The 17,775-nt window shown below is 55.2% G+C and overlaps 5 protein-coding genes across 5 annotated transcripts; 3 read left to right on the top strand and 2 right to left on the bottom strand.

The window, feature by feature from the left end:
* Nucleotides 1–797: 797 nt before the first annotated feature.
* On the top strand, nucleotides 798–3,143 carry ACO1O0_007824 (Cupredoxin; the record flags this gene model as incomplete). The annotated part of the gene is made up of 6 exons (XM_083197191.1): nucleotides 798–1,077; nucleotides 1,162–1,294; nucleotides 1,373–1,758; nucleotides 1,830–1,966; nucleotides 2,035–2,313; nucleotides 2,397–3,143. The coding sequence occupies 6 exons, from the start codon at nucleotides 798–800 to the stop codon at nucleotides 3,141–3,143; spliced, it is 1,962 nt and encodes a 653-aa protein (XP_083046659.1).
* Nucleotides 3,144–4,387: 1,244 nt separating this feature from the next.
* On the bottom strand, nucleotides 4,388–5,559 carry ACO1O0_007825 (uncharacterized protein; the record flags this gene model as incomplete). The annotated part of the gene is made up of 4 exons (XM_083197192.1): nucleotides 4,388–4,466; nucleotides 4,578–4,961; nucleotides 5,044–5,330; nucleotides 5,386–5,559. The coding sequence occupies 4 exons, from the start codon at nucleotides 5,557–5,559 to the stop codon at nucleotides 4,388–4,390; spliced, it is 924 nt and encodes a 307-aa protein (XP_083046660.1).
* Nucleotides 5,560–9,945: 4,386 nt separating this feature from the next.
* On the top strand, nucleotides 9,946–11,553 carry ACO1O0_007826 (ankyrin repeat domain-containing protein; the record flags this gene model as incomplete). The annotated part of the gene is made up of 4 exons (XM_083197193.1): nucleotides 9,946–10,437; nucleotides 10,492–10,577; nucleotides 10,641–11,449; nucleotides 11,507–11,553. The coding sequence occupies 4 exons, from the start codon at nucleotides 9,946–9,948 to the stop codon at nucleotides 11,551–11,553; spliced, it is 1,434 nt and encodes a 477-aa protein (XP_083046661.1).
* A 1,023-nt stretch (nucleotides 11,554–12,576) lies between these two features.
* On the top strand, nucleotides 12,577–14,442 carry ACO1O0_007827 (triacylglycerol lipase; the record flags this gene model as incomplete). The annotated part of the gene is made up of 1 exon (XM_083197194.1): nucleotides 12,577–14,442. The coding sequence occupies one exon, from the start codon at nucleotides 12,577–12,579 to the stop codon at nucleotides 14,440–14,442; it is 1,866 nt and encodes a 621-aa protein (XP_083046662.1).
* Nucleotides 14,443–14,762: 320 nt separating this feature from the next.
* PHO8 (alkaline phosphatase) lies at nucleotides 14,763–16,504 on the bottom strand (the record flags this gene model as incomplete). The annotated part of the gene is made up of 2 exons (XM_083197195.1): nucleotides 14,763–16,424; nucleotides 16,502–16,504. 2 exons carry the CDS (start codon nucleotides 16,502–16,504, stop codon nucleotides 14,763–14,765), a joined length of 1,665 nt encoding a protein of 554 aa, XP_083046663.1.
* Nucleotides 16,505–17,775: the final 1,271 nt, after the last annotated feature.

Consider the following 17,775-nt stretch of genomic DNA (forward strand, 5'->3'; position numbering starts at 1 on the left):
AGGGGTAGTGTAGTCCCACTTACGATGTGGACTAGTAGAGGAGGGCAGACGTGCAATTGGGTATCTTGCCAAGGGAACCGATGTGATAAGGAAGTAGACATGTCTGCACTAGGGCTGATAGACACTTAACTTGAATGCAGGTTACTACTTACTTGTGATTATACATACTAGTAGTTGGTACATGCCTGTTATTATCACAATCTTGTAGCGGTTGCTCCGGGACCGAGCCGAAATTCGTCGGAGCAAGGAACTAACTACTAAAGGCAGTAGGTATGTAGGGCGGCGGAGTGCTCAAGCTTGTTGAACCTGTCGAGAGGCTCCCATTAATCCTTCGGCAGTTGTGCTCGTATGCTGCGAATCCACTATGGCTACTAATCATTGATGTACTAAGGTAGTTGTGAGCTTCGACTCTCGGACTAGTTGCTGATACTGCGTGGCGCTAGCACCACTACTTCTAAGACAATGTCTTGGACATACCGTTACTCCACACGGCGTTTAAGCGGTGCGGATACTACGATACCCTCACGGGTCCACTCCACCGTACACTACTGCGCGGGGCCCCCGATCACATAGTGGGGTATGCCGGAGGCAACATGAAGAGACTCAAGGAGAGGGCCACCGACTTGGGCGGAAGACTGCCTGGGGGGATGATTGGGCAGCGTTGAAACCGCTCCCGGGCCGTCGCATCCTTGACGTCTGGTTATAAGAGATTCGCTCGCGGTGGGCGGCGTACCGTACCAGCAGTCCAGCACATACACGACTATCTCATCCTTGCCAGCAGAGGATATTGACCGACAATGGAAGAAGAGAAGCTTCCTCGCCCATCCCACTCCGCCCGCCCTTGGGTCCAGCGATGGAACGGGTGGAAGACGCTGAGCCTCGTTACGCTGACTGCGCTCCTGGCCTCGTGCGCATCGTACCTGGTCTGGAACCAGCAGCTCGACGCATGGTTGGATACCATCGGATTCGGACTCCATGGCGTTGGACCCGTTGATGCCAATGGCCAGGATGGCGGCGGTATATCACCGCGGACTCTCAAGTATCACTTGACAGTCGCGGCCGCCTGGCGCAACCCGGGTAAGTGACCAAACCTGACTACAGTACCTGACTATGTCTGCCCGCACAACTGCTGTAGCGATCAGCGCTGACCTGGCAGTCAAGATGGCGGCAAGTGGCGGACCATGTTGGTCGGCAACGGCGCTTCGCCGGCGAACCCCGTCTTCGAGGCGGTCGAGGGCGATATCATGGAGATTACGCTGCAGAACGAGGCGGCGGTGCCAATATCTATGCTGTGGTGAGAGCCCCTGCTGGCCACTTCAAGTCCCGAGTTATGCCAAGTGAGGCTGACTTATATGTCGGATGCTCATCGCAGGCACGGAATTCACCATGCAGACGGCGAGACATGGCACGACGGTTCCGCCGGTATCACCATGCGGCCGCTGCTCCCACGGGCAAACCGCACCAGCATCATCAAGACAGCGGGCAACTGGGGCCTCAAGTACTTCTTTGATCACACCACCACCATCAGCACCGACGGTGCGTACGGCGCCCTGTGGATCCGCCCAGCCGCCGACCGCCGGCGCCCGTACCACCTCGTGTCGGATGATGAGGGCGACAGGCAGGACATGCTCGCCTCCGAGCAGACGGCCGAGCATCTCATGTTCTACAACTGGCAGCACAAGCCCACCGACCAGATCCTATCCCAGCTGCAGGCCGAGGGCTACGACCCATACTGCTTCCAGTCCATTCTGGTCAACGGTGAGTGCATGTGACTACCTCTGGATCCAGCAGGCCACCCGCTGATATGCCGTCTGGTACGCATCGCACAGGCAAGGGTCGCGTCCACTGCAAGCCTGATGACCTCGCCGAGATCGACGGCAACCCCGTGGATGAGCACGGCTGCGTCCTCCAGGCCTCGGGCGCCGTCGCCTATCCGACCTGCACGCCCTCGCAGGCCGACTACGAGGTAACGTGGCACATAAAGTAAAGCACTGGAAGAAACATGAATGGAGAGCTGATAGCCAGCAAAAACAGGTCGTTGAGACCCGGGGCAGACGCTGGCTCATGCTCAACCTGGTCAATCCCGGCTTCGAGCACCCGTACCGCATCTCCATTGACGACCACGACATGTGGGTTGTCGCCAACGACGGCGGCTTCGTCAAGCCTGTCAAGGTCCAGGCCCTCACCCTGACCAACGGCGAGCGCATAACCGTGGCCGTCAAGCTGGACAAGGAGGCCACCGACTACGCCATCCGTGCCTACGCCCTAAGCCGTCTGCAGTTCATCCAGACCTACGCCATTCTGCGCTATCCAGTATGTTAATAACACTCCCTTAGAGTCCCTCCCACCTTGATGAACATGAATTGATGTGCTGACTCGGTATGCCTCGCACATAGCACAGGGACATGGACCGCAAGCACGGGGAGCCCATGCCGCGCCCATCCGAGAACAAGTCGCAGCTTAACCTCGACGGCACGCTCAAGGACGTGAATGTCGCGCTCCTCGACAAGTCCCGCCTCCAGCCCTTCCCCCCACTTGCCCCTCCGCAGGGGAAACTCGGGGAAGCCGACGTGACAATGCACCTCCGGGCCTCGGGCGTCCCTGACTCTCGGAACCCCTACATCACCAACTGCAGCCTCAACGGAGCAGCTTGGCAGCTCTGGCGTGCGTTCCGCGAACCTCTGTCCATCGGAGGGCCCCGTCAGAATTGGACACACCCGATGCCCGTGGCCACAGGGCTACCCCTGGGCAGTGTCGTGGACATGATCGTCGAGAACGACCTCCCCGCCATAATCCCGCTGAACAAGCACAACGATGCCCTCTTCCAGCTGGGCTCCGGCGACGGCGCCTTCGAGTGGGAGGACGTCGCCGACGCCCATAGGAGCGGCGCCGCCATCAACCTCGAGGATCCGCCCCTGGCCGTCATGCACGAGCTGCCGGCCAGCGGCTGGATAGCCCTGCGCTGGCGCATCGACCAGCCGGCCATGACCAGCTTCCACGCCTTCCGCGCCAGGTTCTTCGTCCAGGGCATGCGCCTGGCCATGTTTGAGGGGGACGACCACTGGCCCGAGATGCCGGACGAGGTCAGGGACCAGCCCGCCTTCGAATTCGAGATTGGAGACGACGCCGGGGTTTTCGATTAGACGGTACATGTTCGTTGGAGCAGGCAGGCTGGGCGGCTCCGGTACACCAGCCAGTTAATTCTTTTTGCGTGTTAATAAAGTGTTTCGAGTCTGAGAGGATCGAGTCTCCCAACTGGGGCTGGCTTGTGGGATGATGGGGCCGGCGAGTCGAAAGCTAGTACGTTGTGTACAGGGCGTGGACTGCCCTTTGATGGCCCGCCGAGAATCTAGTTCACCTGCCTCTTAACATCCTCCAAAGTAGAACTCTGTACAGTAGTCTCGTATACGGCATTCTGACGTCGGCGGAAGAGGAAGACGCTGCTTATGTGGCGTTAATGTATGTCTTCTCGCGGGCCTTGGGGTAGAGAATCGGTGTGGTAGCGGAAGTTTATGTATATCTCACTGTAATTAGTATTATACAAGGTGAGTATCCTCTAAAGATCGAATCTATTTGATATCCTATGTAGCCCTCATATTATTAACATAATCTCTGTAACCCTGTCCAGCTAACCGCAGGAACAAGAATAATGAACTGCGTCGACAACGCCTATGAGAGCCACAAGTGTTATTGGGACAGTGTAGGTCGGTAGCTACACATAGACTACTCATGAGACACTCGCAGCACTCCCAGCAGAGCATATTCCTCTTAGCCATGGCAGCCAAATCTGTCGATGTTGCTGAACGAGAATGTAGGTAGAATTTGCTGCTGTACGACAAGGGGTAGTCAGATACATCAGCGTCGTAGTCAAAGAAGGAGATGCCCTGTCTCTGCGGTGTTGGTTGAGGGATTTGACCAGGAGGCGGGACCTGCAATTGTGGAATCGAGACTTCTGACGATTCAGCAAATTCCAATTTTTGAAGTCGCACACGTTGGAAGTCGCCTGGTGTGACAGGTATGCTCGCCACGGCCGTCGTGTCTTGTCTAACGTGAGTCTCATCAGGCCTATCGTCACCTCCTCGGCTGGCAGGGTCCATGTGCGGTGTCTCGATAACCTGCTTCTGCACACGGAACCACATGCCGCAGTCCTCCATTTTACTAGTAACGGTTAGTACATACTTTCGAGGTGCCCAGGGAAAGATTTGGGTTACATACCATTGGATATTCACATCTCGTGGTGATTCTGCCACTGTGTGACACCGAGGACAAGCACCGACAACTACTTCAGTGCTTTGAAAGATCATGCTCATATAGACCTTCATGCCTCTTCGCAAGCAACGATATAATGGCAGGTCTTTGTTGAGATCTCGGCCAGTGGCGCCCTCTTCTAGGGCGTAATCTTGCCTTTGAACCATATCATGGCCCTTCTGGCCTTTGAAGCAGCCGGTAAGCAAGCCATGTAGCACCTGGACCATTGTCGGCGTTAGACAAAAACTAAAATACCCTCGTTCAAAGGGTTGGAGAACATACTCACATGCCATTCAAGAGAATCTATCCACTGAGCCGGGATTTCAAACCGTCGTCCTAGAGAATCCTCAAGAACGACTGGCGCCCCTCTGGTGGGATCTAGAGGGCGGAGGAATGTGGAATTCGAGGCTGCGACCTGAAGATTGATGACGTTCTGGGAGACCTGTACTAGTAGGTTCTGAACCTCGGTGATGCCCTGTAGCGCATCCCTGGCCACCCCTAGAGTATTAGAATTTTCTGTCTCCTGTGTCGCGAGCTTCTGCTTGATTAGGCCGAGCTTTTTCATTTGCCTGTCTGCGCGTTCTTCGTTCTCAATCTTCTGCGTCCGTAGGGACTGGAGCGTTTCTTCTTGGCGGATTTGTGCCTGTGATACCAATTGTTCAACCTCGGCGATTCGAGCCAACATGGTGGCATTATCAACCCGTGCGGATTTGCTTGCGTGGCACCGGGTTAGCTTGTGAACCTGCGGGTAATGTAGGGTGAACGAGCGGGCATGGAATTAAAAGGGCTCCTTACTAGGCGGTCAGGCTCATCAGCAGTGAGAGTTTCTGGGTCCCTTCGTGTAGCTTATTCCGGAGCACCCCAAGCTTCTGCGGCTCTCGCATGCTCCATTCGATGCGCTTTGCAATATCTTGAATCTTCTTCCCGGACCCTCCCACACCAAGACTGTTTCCGTACCGCAAGCGGAAGTGTTCGAGGGCTTCCTGGATATGTGCCGTGCACTCATCGACGACCAATCTGGAGATATCGTCGAGGACTTGTAGGGACGGCGAGAGCTCGTGTTGCTGATACGTCGCAACGACCTACAACGCAATCATCAGCAGAGAAGGACCGGCTTCGAGACAAGGGAGAACGTACCTGCATCAACATGCGCACGAGGACATCGAGGTCGTCGCGGACCTGCTGGTATTCCTTGGCGCTCGTGCCCGCCCCAGCCTCGCAACCTACGCCGACGGCGCGGCCGAGCTGGATGGCGAGCTGGGAGAGCTGGATAATGTCCCCCAGGCTGCCGAACGTAAGAGCTAGCTTCATTACCGTATTGGAGATGGCGCCGAAGCGTGATGATCCACGGATAGGTTTTGCAGAGGCCAGCGGCTGCAAATGTGCTGGCAGAGGAAGGCAGCCTGATTTAAGTGTCCAGATACGGCCTTGGGGGCCTCATGTAACTAGTGCGTGGCTGTGCGGGTGTGCATCGTAGTCACAGCACAGTCCCAGTCCGCCTTGCGCCCACTGAAAGCCATTACGTAGAATTAAAACCTACCATCCTGTAGGTTTCCGACGTGCAGTACAGTGAAGCGTAAGATTGTGTAGGTTAGGTTACTTATCCGATGGAAGCCAATGGTACATGTACGCATGGGAATCCTGACAGGGTATACGATACTGATTAAACCTTTAGCTATATCCGATCTTCTCCTTTTCTTTTCGCCAGATTTTCTCCCGTTCCCCTAATAATATGATTTCATGAGAATTATGCCTTTCTCAAGTGCTTGACATTGGGACAACGCTAAGCCGCTAACTTTACGTTGATCAGCACATGCTTTTAACGGCTGTCTTTAGGCTCTTTTGTCTTTTGCTATGTCAGCTGTACCATTATTCTAAACGTTACTAATACTGTGTACCCGAGCTCCGCTATGGGGATTATGCGTGCTCGGTAGATCACCCTCTCTTGACGACTCTTCGGCGCGCGCCTATGTTGGAGATGAGAGGCAGGGGAAACGCTTTGGTTGGGAGGATAAAGGGTAAGCCATTGCGGAAGTCTTCGAGTTGCTCTTTGTCTGAGAGGTCTAGCTTTCCGTCGCGAATTTGACCGAGAACCTCCTGTAAGAGGTTTTTTACTAAAGATTTTTGGTTGTTGGAGTGGCTCTCAATGGCCGGACTCGGGGACATGGTCGCGGGGTGTGTGTCTTGCGAGAATGATGAGGTTCACACAAAAAGGGAGGGCCTTGAAAGAAATAAGCTACTCAAACCGATGACGTTCGGATATATCTGGGCACATACATGGAGTATCAGCAAAGTACCTGGAGGTCTGTTGCAAAGGGTAGAGGGACTGGAGACCCTTTCAGGTTTAATATTTGCCTCTCCACAAGGTCCAGCCTCCATGAACATGGACCATCAATATGCGTACGCCGGGCAAGCTAACAATAGTACTACTCTAGTACGTAAACAGGGAGCCTTTAGGCAATTGCCACTATAGTAGGTGGCGAATTGCAGTGGTATGTTGCCATTAGTTTGAAGTAAACTCGACTATTGATCCTCTTGATTGGTATGCTCCCTATTATACAGGACAGTCGAGACACCCCGGGCCTCCAGGAGTTATAGACATAACCCCTTATCATACGTACATTGGGGGTGATCTTCCACCTTGACCCATCCAATGCGATGAACACGATCGATCACGGTCTCAGAAACACGGGGCCAGCAGCGGTAGTACACCCTCCGGAGGGATCGAGTATCGGGGGCCATCAAGTACTGTAATGGTAAAAAACAATAATTGGACTCCTCCTAATCATGACTCAACAAGATCCCTACCTTCTGGAGGCGTCCAGATCTTGGCATAGATTCCCACTCCCCCACGGTATATAGAGTCTGGTCCTCTGCGCGAGTTTTGTATTCTTCCTGATTTAGGTATCCGAAGTCTTCTGCAATAGGCCAACTGGAGGTCTCATCCTTTAGCCAGAGGCGCATAACATGACGAGATACTGATTCTGCCGCATCTTCCGAGAAGGCGGATCTAGCATGCATGATGGAAAGGTTGTTGATGAGCAAGATATCTCCCGATTGTGTATCCAGTTGGAAGCCGTGCTCCCATGCACTATCCCTGAGAGCCTTGAGAGCTCTAATCTTGGCGGCGGAAGCCATTTGATCTTTACTGGAGGCCTTGCTGTCGAGGGCAATAAATCCCCTTGCGTAGTTGATCTGGGGCCTGCCGGATTCAAAAGCGACAAGTGGGCGGTAGCTGACGAGTTTGTCACCATCCGGGTCCCGGTTTGGCTTCTCCCATTTCCATTTCTTGCTGAGTTCGATAAGAGAGGAAGGATCCGATCTAAAAAGCGAGTTGTAGATGCTCCAGAAGCTTGAAAGATACAATCTGCCACCCTTTCTTGTTTGATTCGCTAAGAAAAGCGCAAGAAGTGGACCAGAATCTACATCACTATGGAACTCCTATGAAAAAAAAAAAGAAATCTCAGCCATTTCTTTGTCAATAGCGTGCTACAATTGAGTTTTTGACTAACCTTGGCTTCGGCACGCTCCGCGTCGGTGAGAACCTCACCGTTCATCTCATCCTTCTTTTCGTATCGTATGTGGTCTTAGCAAGCCGTTAGCAATGCTACCCCGAACCCATAGGGGATGGCAGCAGTACCAATAAAAGGAGCTCGTTGACCAGCAATGTGAGCACAAAGGCCAACAAACAAGAGAACATGTTCTTCATCTGTGAAAGAAGAAGGGTCGATCCCACGAACTACAACGAAGCCGCGGCCGTAGTTCAAGGTTTCGTTCATGAGCCTCAGCCTGGCAGATAACGAGTCGGGCAAGGGAAAGGTCTCCCGGTTTAACGCACCGCGAGGTAGGTTGAGTGCTTGGATAAGTTAGCATGATGAAGGAAGTCGTGTGTCTAGGAATTTGCTTTGCTACCTTTGAAATGGGATATTGCGCTTCTGACACTGTCAAGCTCGGAGGCGTCAAGAAGCTCAATGTATGTCTCGGGGGAATGTCTGTATTGCTTCCCATGCCAGGCCATGTCACCAGCCATAGAATCTGGGAAGTCATCTAGGGGGGATGGGATAGAACCCATCGTGAATACAAGCGAATAGCTGCTAGGAACTTTCCTTTGGCGGGTTTAACACAGGAAACGATATATTCTACACGGGGAATATCCAACCGAAGTTTGCCTCTGCCCCCTTATGTAGGTACATAAGGGCTCGTAAGGCAGCCGAATAATGCGGACATCCCCGCAGCAGCCCGCCACATTTACTCGCCTTACTCCTTGCCTTGCACAGCACAACATGCCGCGGCCCAGCCTTCATCTCTCGGTGCTGTTTGGTCCCATGGTGCCACACGTGGCACGCGATCATTGGAAACGAGCCGCCCAAGAAAAGTTGGAGGGTTGCGCCATTTAGCGTGACAGAGTGACTGAGGGCATCCCAAGCCTGCGAACCAGGCTGATGGAAAGCTTTGGGAGAGTCTTCAAGTTAGCAAGCGACGCTTCTCCAGCTAACAGCTGGGCCACTCGGAAAGAACGCCAAATCTTGTAGGTAATAGATTGCCTTAATCCTTTACTTGGCAAGCTTGAGGCTATCCTGAGGAGGGATCTCAGTGCTTAGACTCGTTGCGCCGTTTGGCGACCTTGGCGAATATGCAATCTGAAGAAGGGGGGACGGAGACTGAGGGGCGGAGGGGAATAAATGCATAGGTTCCCTAAGCGGATGATGAAGGTGGCCATCCACGAGATAGGAGATCCCCCATTGGTGGTGATTGGTGGCTGATAATAACAATAATTGTGAGGTGTTGGTTGGCAAGGTGCGTCAGGTTCGCCCAGCACACATTGTACGGAGTAGCATTGCATCCATACCTGCCCAAGAATAAGTCTCGGAGGTATTATAATCTACTTCTCGCGCTGCACAACTATGCTGTGAAATGTTCACCGCGTCAGTACATGTATGCTGTCCTAACCCGCGCATCCGTTCCCCTGTTGCCCACACCGAGTACGGATAGCACCGCACCAAATACTCCGTACAGATTATCCGTACATCAGTCTGCAATGGATCCTCTATCATTAACAGCCAGCGTGCTCACCGTTATTGGGGCGGCAGCCGCCACTGCGAAGACGGTGTCAAAGCTCAAGTACCTTGCTACAAGCTTCCGCGAAATTGGTTCATTGGAGAGTGGAATCTTCGACTTGCATAATTTTTTCTGCCAGGCCAAGGAAGCCATTTCCAATCAGCCCACCGCCATTTTCCCCGTGCAGCGATTGTGCAACACATCCGACAGCGCCTTGTCGGAGCTTGCTGAGTTGCGGACGCTCCTCGAGTATGTAGACGGCGCCGCGAATCCGACTTTGGCCCGCCTTCGTTGGCTGCGGCATCGAGAAAGAATCAAAAGCCTGGAGGACAATCTCAGTCGCCAAAGGACATCCTTCAGCGCCCTTCTGACGGTCGTCACAGGGTAAGACAACAAGTAACCCCCGCCTGTCGCCCAGAGTTGAGGTGCATAGGTTATGGGGAGGAGGAGAGGAGGACTGCTGACATTGCCAGGATCAATGTGTCTCAGAGCATCCAGCAAATAGATCAAATCCAAACCGACAACAAAATCTTTCACCAGCAGAGGCAACAAGAGCACCAACAGCTCACCACTGTGGTTAATGACCACCAGACACTTCTCGCCAACATTTTAGAGAGAATGCCGTCCTCCAATACAGATATGAGCCATGTGCCTGGTGACCCTGAGAAGGCGCTTGGCCTCGAACCGAGCCCCTCGCTGCCCATGATGCAGATTAGAGGAGGGCCTCTGAGGCAGTCCAACTGCAAACCGCCTTGCAGCTGCCCTTGCCACTCACTGAAATTCTTCGCCCCGAGTCAGAGCCTTCTGGGTTCTTTGTTCGCCGGGTACTCCAACTTTCCGCAGCTCACAGCGCGATGTACCGACCCGGCCTGCCGCAGGGAACAGAAGTCGGTGGCGATATTAAGCTACATCTTCCCAAGCTGGGTCTGTGCCAGAAGGGTATTGGCTTACATGTGCCTGGCCAAAGCGACAACACCCCAATTCTCTCTTCGATTCTCCTCGGTGCTCCCTGCCAACGCAGATGTCTTTGTGTTCGCCGCAAATGGTAACATTGCTGGTCTCAAGGAGCTCTTCATGCAACGCAAGGCTAGTCCACACGACACGGACAGTGCTGGGCGTACTCCGCTCCAGGTAGATAAAAACTCACTTGATTCTCGTGGAGATACAGCTTGCTAACCTGCATAGCTCGCTATTTTTCGCGACTTAGTCGATACTTCTCGGTTTCTGATACAATCTGGTGCCGATATCCATGCTGGAGACGTCAAGAATGTGTACGTGGCTCCTCCGCTGCTGGAAAAGTTGCGAGTTGGAGTAGCTGCTTATATTACTCCTAGAAAACCAATTGATCACGCATATCGCCTTGTTCTTTCGAGGAGGGCGTCTCGGCCGGTCGAACTCCAAATCCTTTTCCCCGACAACGCCGACCATGATTACATCAATTCCAGAAACTTCTCTCCCGTACACAAAATTTTGTTTGGTATGGGGAGACCACTCACGGTGTCGATGCTTTCGACATTGATGGAGATTGACCCAGCCGTCGATGTCAATGCCCGTGATGCAATGGGCATGACCCCGCTATCTTGGGCAGCAGACATGAATGATGCTTCTGCCATCGAGCATCTACTGAAGGCCGGTGCAGACCCAAATATCTCTGACAATCGTAGCATGACGCCTCTCATGCGGACAGCAGATGACCTATGCATGACGCTTCTACTAGATGCTGGGGCTAGAATTGATGATGCGGACCTCACAAACCAGACCCCACTGTTCTTCGCGGCTAAATCCCCGCCGTGTGTCAAGTGTCTCCTTGACCGAGGTGCGAGCCTTAACATTGTCGAGAACACCAGTGGCTTTACTGCGGTCCACGCGTCCGTTCACGATAACAGAGATGGCGCGGTAGGTCTACTCCTCGACTGTTACGCAGACTACATGATACCGGCCAAAGATGGATCCACACTAGTTCACACGGCCCTCCGAGTTGCGAGGGCACCGACGCTGCAGGTGCTGGCGGCAGCGAAGCTACAACTTCTAACACCAGATACGAAAGACAACGAGGGTGTGGCCATCTCAGAGTTGGCGAAGAGACGTGCGACTGAGGCTCCCGAACTGTTGGAGTTTATTCTGCCTCTGATCGATTCCTTGGGTTCGATGGAGGGGGAGACTGGATGGACCGGCATGGATGACTTGACAACAGCTGCAGAACTTCGATGGTGGGATAGGAAAGAAATCGCGACAACGATTATATAGATTGTGACCCCTTCGATGCAATCAATATTTTTTTAATTCTATATGCTAAGCCGAATGAATGAAGCGTTTGGTCCATAGACACACTCCGGCCGCAATAATTAACTGTGATAAGGGACATAGCAGTGTTACTGGGGCAAGAAGAGATGGTAGCAGTGATATGACGACCTTTGGCGGCCATGTCACCAAACTCAACTCTATGCGGTACTTGTTGCAATTGTGCCATGGAGCGTCGCTGGCGTGCTTGTACGCGCCCTCTAGGAGCTTCACGGAGATTGGAGGAGCCTGGTAGTAGATTAGTTAGGTTGGAAAGAGTGTGACGGAGTACGTACACGATAAGGCGTCTGGGCGATTCGGCTAGCGTCCCACCAGCCATCAGCAGCAGCAGAGTACATTAAGGCCGGGCAGGAGTCGCCGAGATGATCTCTGTAGGAGTATTCCTCCTCAACTTTCTTACAGTGTGTGGGACGGTGATGGTACCGGTGGGAAGATAGCTGGGGGTCGTGTAGAGGACGTAGCGCACCCACTCGACCTGGGCGTTGTGGTGTTGATGGCTTCAACCACTTACATATAACTAGTACTTCCTTTGTCACAGGCAGACCTCTATGGGCCCCACTTCTGTGGCCCCTCAACAACGACCTTGTTGTGGGTCCCATGTTCGTGTCCTTGTGCATAGCAGTCTTATCCCTAACTCAGCGTCCCTATTCTTTTTAACCCCTTCTAATTTCTATAAAAATCAGACATACTAGAATTCCTTGCCATAGGGCAAGTTATGGCTTCGTATCATAGAGAGTAATAAAATTGCGAAGAAGAAAGAGATAAAATTAGACTATCCGCAGGTCCGTTGACTAACACGCACGTGACTAGAACACGCGCATTCCAACGAGGCTGCGGCTACAAGGCTCTATGGCTGGGCCAGCGCAACAAGCAGCCTTTCGTGCACCAACCTCCACCTCGACCTCACGACGACTCATCGGCGGCCGTCACCCCCCGACGCTCTCCGAGGGAACGAGCCTGGTAGCTCGCATGGATCCCCTCTCCTTCGACCCCCACCTCACGGACCCTCCGCTCCTGAAGAACCACTCCGAGTTCAAGTCGTACAAGACCAGCCGCTTCGAGTACCCGGAGATCAGAGTCTTCTTCCGACAGCATGCCAAAGCCGACGAACTCTACCGGTCCAATGGGCCCCTGCCCCTCCTGGTATTCATCCCAGGCCTCGGCGGCTCGGTAGCCCAGTTCCACCCGCTGCTGAACAGCCTGGTTGATCTGGGGCCCTGCCTGTCCATGGACTATCCTGGCGGCGGCCGGTCCAAGTTTGCGCCGACGTCATGGGAAGCATACACACCCGAGGCGCTGGGGGAGCTGCTCGAGACCATCATAGAGGACTACCGCGACATGGAGGCGGAGCAGACTGTGGTTCTGATAGGGCACAGCATGGGGACGGCGTACAGCGCATGGCTGGCCAATGCGAAGGTACCCCACACAACTCCCCTGGCCAAGTACGTCGTTGCCGTCGTCGGCATCTGCCCGGTCGCTGGGCCGGTGAATGAGCACGTGGCGGCGTGGGCGCGGCGGCTCATGTGGGTGCCGGGCTGGCTGTTTGATCTATGGCGCACGTGGGACGGTATGGGCGGGCCCGAAAGCCCAAGCGTCAACCGGTTCGTGGGGGAGGATGCCGAGACGGAGCTGAAGCTGCTGCAGTACCGATACAACAAGCAGAGCCGGACGCCCGTGTGGCGGAGGATGTTTTACGGCGCGCTGCCGGTGTACAAGGACGGGAAACCCGAGGGCGGCTTGTCGAACTTGACTGTCTGGTCAGGTGTTGACGTCCCCGTGTACCTCATCGCGGCCGAGAATGACAAGTTGACGCCTCCGGCAGAAACAGAAAGGATTGTCGAACTTTTGACCAAGGGCGAGAGCGGCGCAGAGACGGAGCTATCTGCGGGCAACGAGGCGCTGGGCGTCGCGTCCGCATCGCCTGTCAGCGACTCGAGGAGCCCCAGCGCCCACCTACCACAGAGTATCCACGACATCACGGACGAGTCTTTTGCGCGTGGCAAAAAGATACCCGAGCCGCGCAGCACAGAATCTGAGGACACATTCGACCAGCCGACCACACCGCAGGAGACACTGGCAGATATACCCCCCCAGCCCCGCGTCCCGAACAAGGTCGTCCAGTCCATCGTCATGCCCGCCCCGGCGACGCACGCCGTGCTGTACACGCCACGCTCCGTGCGCGCCATGGCCGGCCTGATATCCGACTTCCTCGCCACGCACGTCACGGGGCGGCTCTCCCTGGCATGGCAGCTGCAGTACCTCTCCAAGGAGGGCAAGTGGGACGTCAAGAACCTCAACAAGTGGAAGTCGGTCAACCCCGTCTCCGAGGTCATCGGCCCCGCCGAGGGTCCCATCTTCCGCGCCATGAAGACGCTCCGCGAGGCCGACGACGTCCACTGCCCCAGGGAGTTCGTCGCCCACTGGGGCGCCGTCATCGGCCACGTCGTCGACATCTCCAAGGACCAGCCCGTCTACGACCCGCGGGGTCTCGAGCGCGCGGGGATCCAGTACCACAAGTTCCCCACCGTCTCCAAGATCCCGCCGCCGGCCCACGAGGTCGAGGCCTTTATCCGGCTCATCGACGACCTGCGGAGCCGGCAGGCCGAGGAGGGCGGCGCGGCCGACGGCGGCGAAAAGAAGCTCATTGGCGTGCACTGTCACTATGGATTCAACCGCACGGGGTACTTTATCGTGTGCTACCTGGTAGAGCGGTGTGGGGTCGGTGTCCAGGATGCGATTGACATATTTGCGACGGCGAGGCCGAACGGGATCCGGCACTCGCACTTTTTGGATCGGTTATATGTTCGGTACAATGTGGACGCTGCTCTGCAGTAGCAAGCAAGGATGCCTTGGTTTTTATCTTGGGGCTTGGAAATTGAAAATTACGGGGACATGGCGTTCAGCATTAAGCCTCAAATAGGCACTTCGGAAAGGCAGGATTGGCGTTCAACTCGGATAGAACATTCAAATCTCAATTGTTCTTATATCTACTCTTAGACGTGCTAATGTATTCCCACGCACAGTGTATGTGGTCCAGGGTGGCTGTCGTATAGCTGGTATATCTCCCCGTGTACTAACAAAATCCAGTACTCCCAAACACCGTACGCAGAGGCTGAGATGCGTAGACAGATAGCAAGAAAGCAACAAGTTTGGAATCAATAAACCTTGGCAGGGGTCATGTAATGATCATACTCCTCCACAGCTAGGTCCGTCATAACCTGGGCACCACCCAGGTCCATCTTGTCCTTGAGCTCCTTGGTGATCTCATCGACGTCGACGGACAAGTACTCCCTGAGGAAGCGACCCACGTCCGTGTTCTCGACATTGCCTCGGATGGCCTCGGCACCGGGACCGCCGGAGCTGTAGATGTTGACATCAACAGCCGAGTGGCCATGCGTGCTCCAGCCAACGTGTGCGCGCAGAGAGATGATGGCGGCAAGGATGTTGGTGGCATCGTCGGGGTGCTTGGCGAGAGCAGTGAGTTCCTCGTCAGAAGCGTCGGAGACACCAAGGCCGGGGATGATGAGCTTGTTGTTGATCCACGACTTCAGGTCTGCTTCGGATCCGACGTCGGTGGAGGAGACGTGCGCGGCGAGCTTGCTCGAGAGAAACTCGCACGACGCGGAGGCGTTGGCGAGGGCCTGGGGATACCAGTTGTAGACAGGGTAGTGGCCAGGCTCCTGAAGAGCAACGGAGAGGCCGCCTGTCTCATGGTCACTGGTGGCGACGAGGACAGTTTCAGTGTCGGACTGTTCGATGAAGTCAAGGACGGCCTTGAAGGCCTTGTCGTACTCGATGACCTCACGGACCTGGGCGGCCGGGTCGTTGATATGGCCGGCGTGGTCGATGCGGCTGCCCTCAATCATGAGAAAGAAACCCTGCTCGCTGTCGGCGGTGGCAATCTCAAGGGCTCTGAGAGACGTCGCCGCCATCTCGCTGAGGCTGGGGTAGATGTCGTTCATGTTACGGCGGTCGAGCTCGAAAGGGATGTCAGCGGGTGCAAAAAGACCCATGAACGGCAGCTCGACCTTGTTTCCACCGTCGAGTGCATCAAAGCCGGCGCGGTTGTCGGTGTAGGTCCAGCCGTACTTTTCCTGGGCCAGCTTGGTTACATCGAGATCGTCTTGGCGGCAGCTCCCCTTGGTGGTGTTGGGAAGGAAATGGCACCGGCCTCCACCGAGGAGGAGGTCGACTGAGCGGCCAAGAACACCATCTCCAACCTCATGGAGGGCGATATCGTCCTGCATGGCCCTGAACATGACATGGCTGGCAAAGCATGCGGGGGTCGCATCGGTAATGTCGGTCGTGACGGTCAGGCCAGTCGTGTACCCGGCCCTCTTGGCAGCCTCCAGGACGGTCCCGCATGGCTCGTAGTCGGGTGTCACCGAGATGGCACCGTTGTAGCTCTTCTTGGCGCACGAGAATGCGGTGGCGCCGGCAGCGCTGTCGGTGACGAGGGAGTTGCTGGAGCGGGTACGGCTGGTCCCCCAGAAGTGGCGGTCTAGGGCGAGGGTGTCGTCAATGGGGAGGCCGTCAACGTGCTGGCGGAAGCTACGTGTCAGGGAGAGAGACGCAGGGCCCATGCCATCCGAGACCATGAATACAAGATTACGTTTGGAGGAGGAGTTATGGCGGGGCTTGGTCTGGTGGCGGTGCTGTGCCCAGACGGCGAGGACGATGAGGGCGGCCGTGACGACTAGGGCCCATGTGAAGAGGATGATTTCGCGGATTCGAGAGGAGCGCTTGGAAGATTTTCTGAGGGGGCCGTCGCTGGTGCTTTGGTCCCCGTTGGGAAGGAGAGGGCTGTGTTCGGACGCCTGTGTCGTACATTGTGTCAGTATGGGATGCAGATAAGGCGTCTGGGGATTGCAATGCGACAAGGAGTTGGGCTCACCATGGTTGCGGTTCGCTGTGCAGCAAGGGCGGTGGCCCCAGGCACGAGGCGGGGATGGCGAGGCAAGCGACGATGTCGGATGCGATGAGATGGAGCTGAAGCGTGAGGGGAACTGGAGCTGGAGCTGGAGCGGAGATGACGATGGGGACTTGGAGTTGGAGCTCCTGTGGATTTATTAGGGCGGGCGAAGGTGGACCCTCTTGGCTGTGGGGGAGTCACAGTGGGGGGGGGGGATGTGCCAATGTGGCGATCGGTTGCCAGGGTCCCCGCCCTGCTTCTCACTGTGTTCAGGGTCATTTGACTTTGGTGCCTGCGCCATCAGCTCAACTCCGCGACGCCATCAACTCTCGTGCCCGATGCCGCCCACCCATTTGCATCACATGGCATTTTCCAAGGGCGGCCTGAGCGGCGGATGGACCGCGTCCGCATACCAGAGGCCCGACCATCCGCCTGCACTGGCTCCAACACCCTCAATTTCTGTGACCGGTGCGACTCTTGTGCCACAGGGTTGATGGATAGGTAGCCGTATGTCTTGCAGGCTCCAAGCTGGCCGATGGCTAATAGGGCATGCCATTGCCGCTAATCTTCTGTCTCGGGGCAGCAGAAAAGCACATATGCTTTGCTGGGTCCTTCAACACGGGCCATCCGCAAACCGCCCACCCATCCTAACTACTTTCCAAGCACACACGCCTAAGATCAAATTGGGATTGTCGATGGATTTTTGTTTATATTAAGCCGGTCTTGTTTTTTTGGCAAGTCAATCGGCCCGGCACGTGGAGTTGTTACCCAGCCTTTCGCAGCTGGTACGCTATTCTTAGGCTTGGTGCCTTCATGGTGGTATGATGGTGGTATTGGCACGACTTGTCAGACGTCGGCCGGGTCGAGGATGTACAAACTGCTTCAACCCTCCCGTCCTCCACCAAGCATGCTACCGGGCGAGTAACTCTAGGACGTAACCTTACCAATGGACGTTCTTGGGGAAAAAAAACCATCGTCCCACTGAGCTCACCCAGCGATCAAGATGAGACCTCTCATCATCACCGTCGACGGCCAGGCGACATGTGCCAATATGTCCTGTTCTTTAACTGCTGCGGCTGCTACGGACCACTCTTCACTGGAGACTGCTGCCACCGAATTATTGAGCAGCTCCATCGGATACACCAGCCCGAGGCCTGGCAAGGCAACGCGAAGAGCGAGCTACCCTTTGAGCTGCCAGCTGAGTGCGTGCCTAGTTGGCAGAACACGAGGATCGAGGGGAGCGGCACATCCTGCCA

The sequence above is a fragment of the Amphichorda felina genome, assembly GCF_050947745.1.
Source record: "Amphichorda felina strain 45539 chromosome Unknown scaffold_8, whole genome shotgun sequence".
NCBI lineage: Eukaryota > Fungi > Ascomycota > Sordariomycetes > Hypocreales > Bionectriaceae > Amphichorda > Amphichorda felina.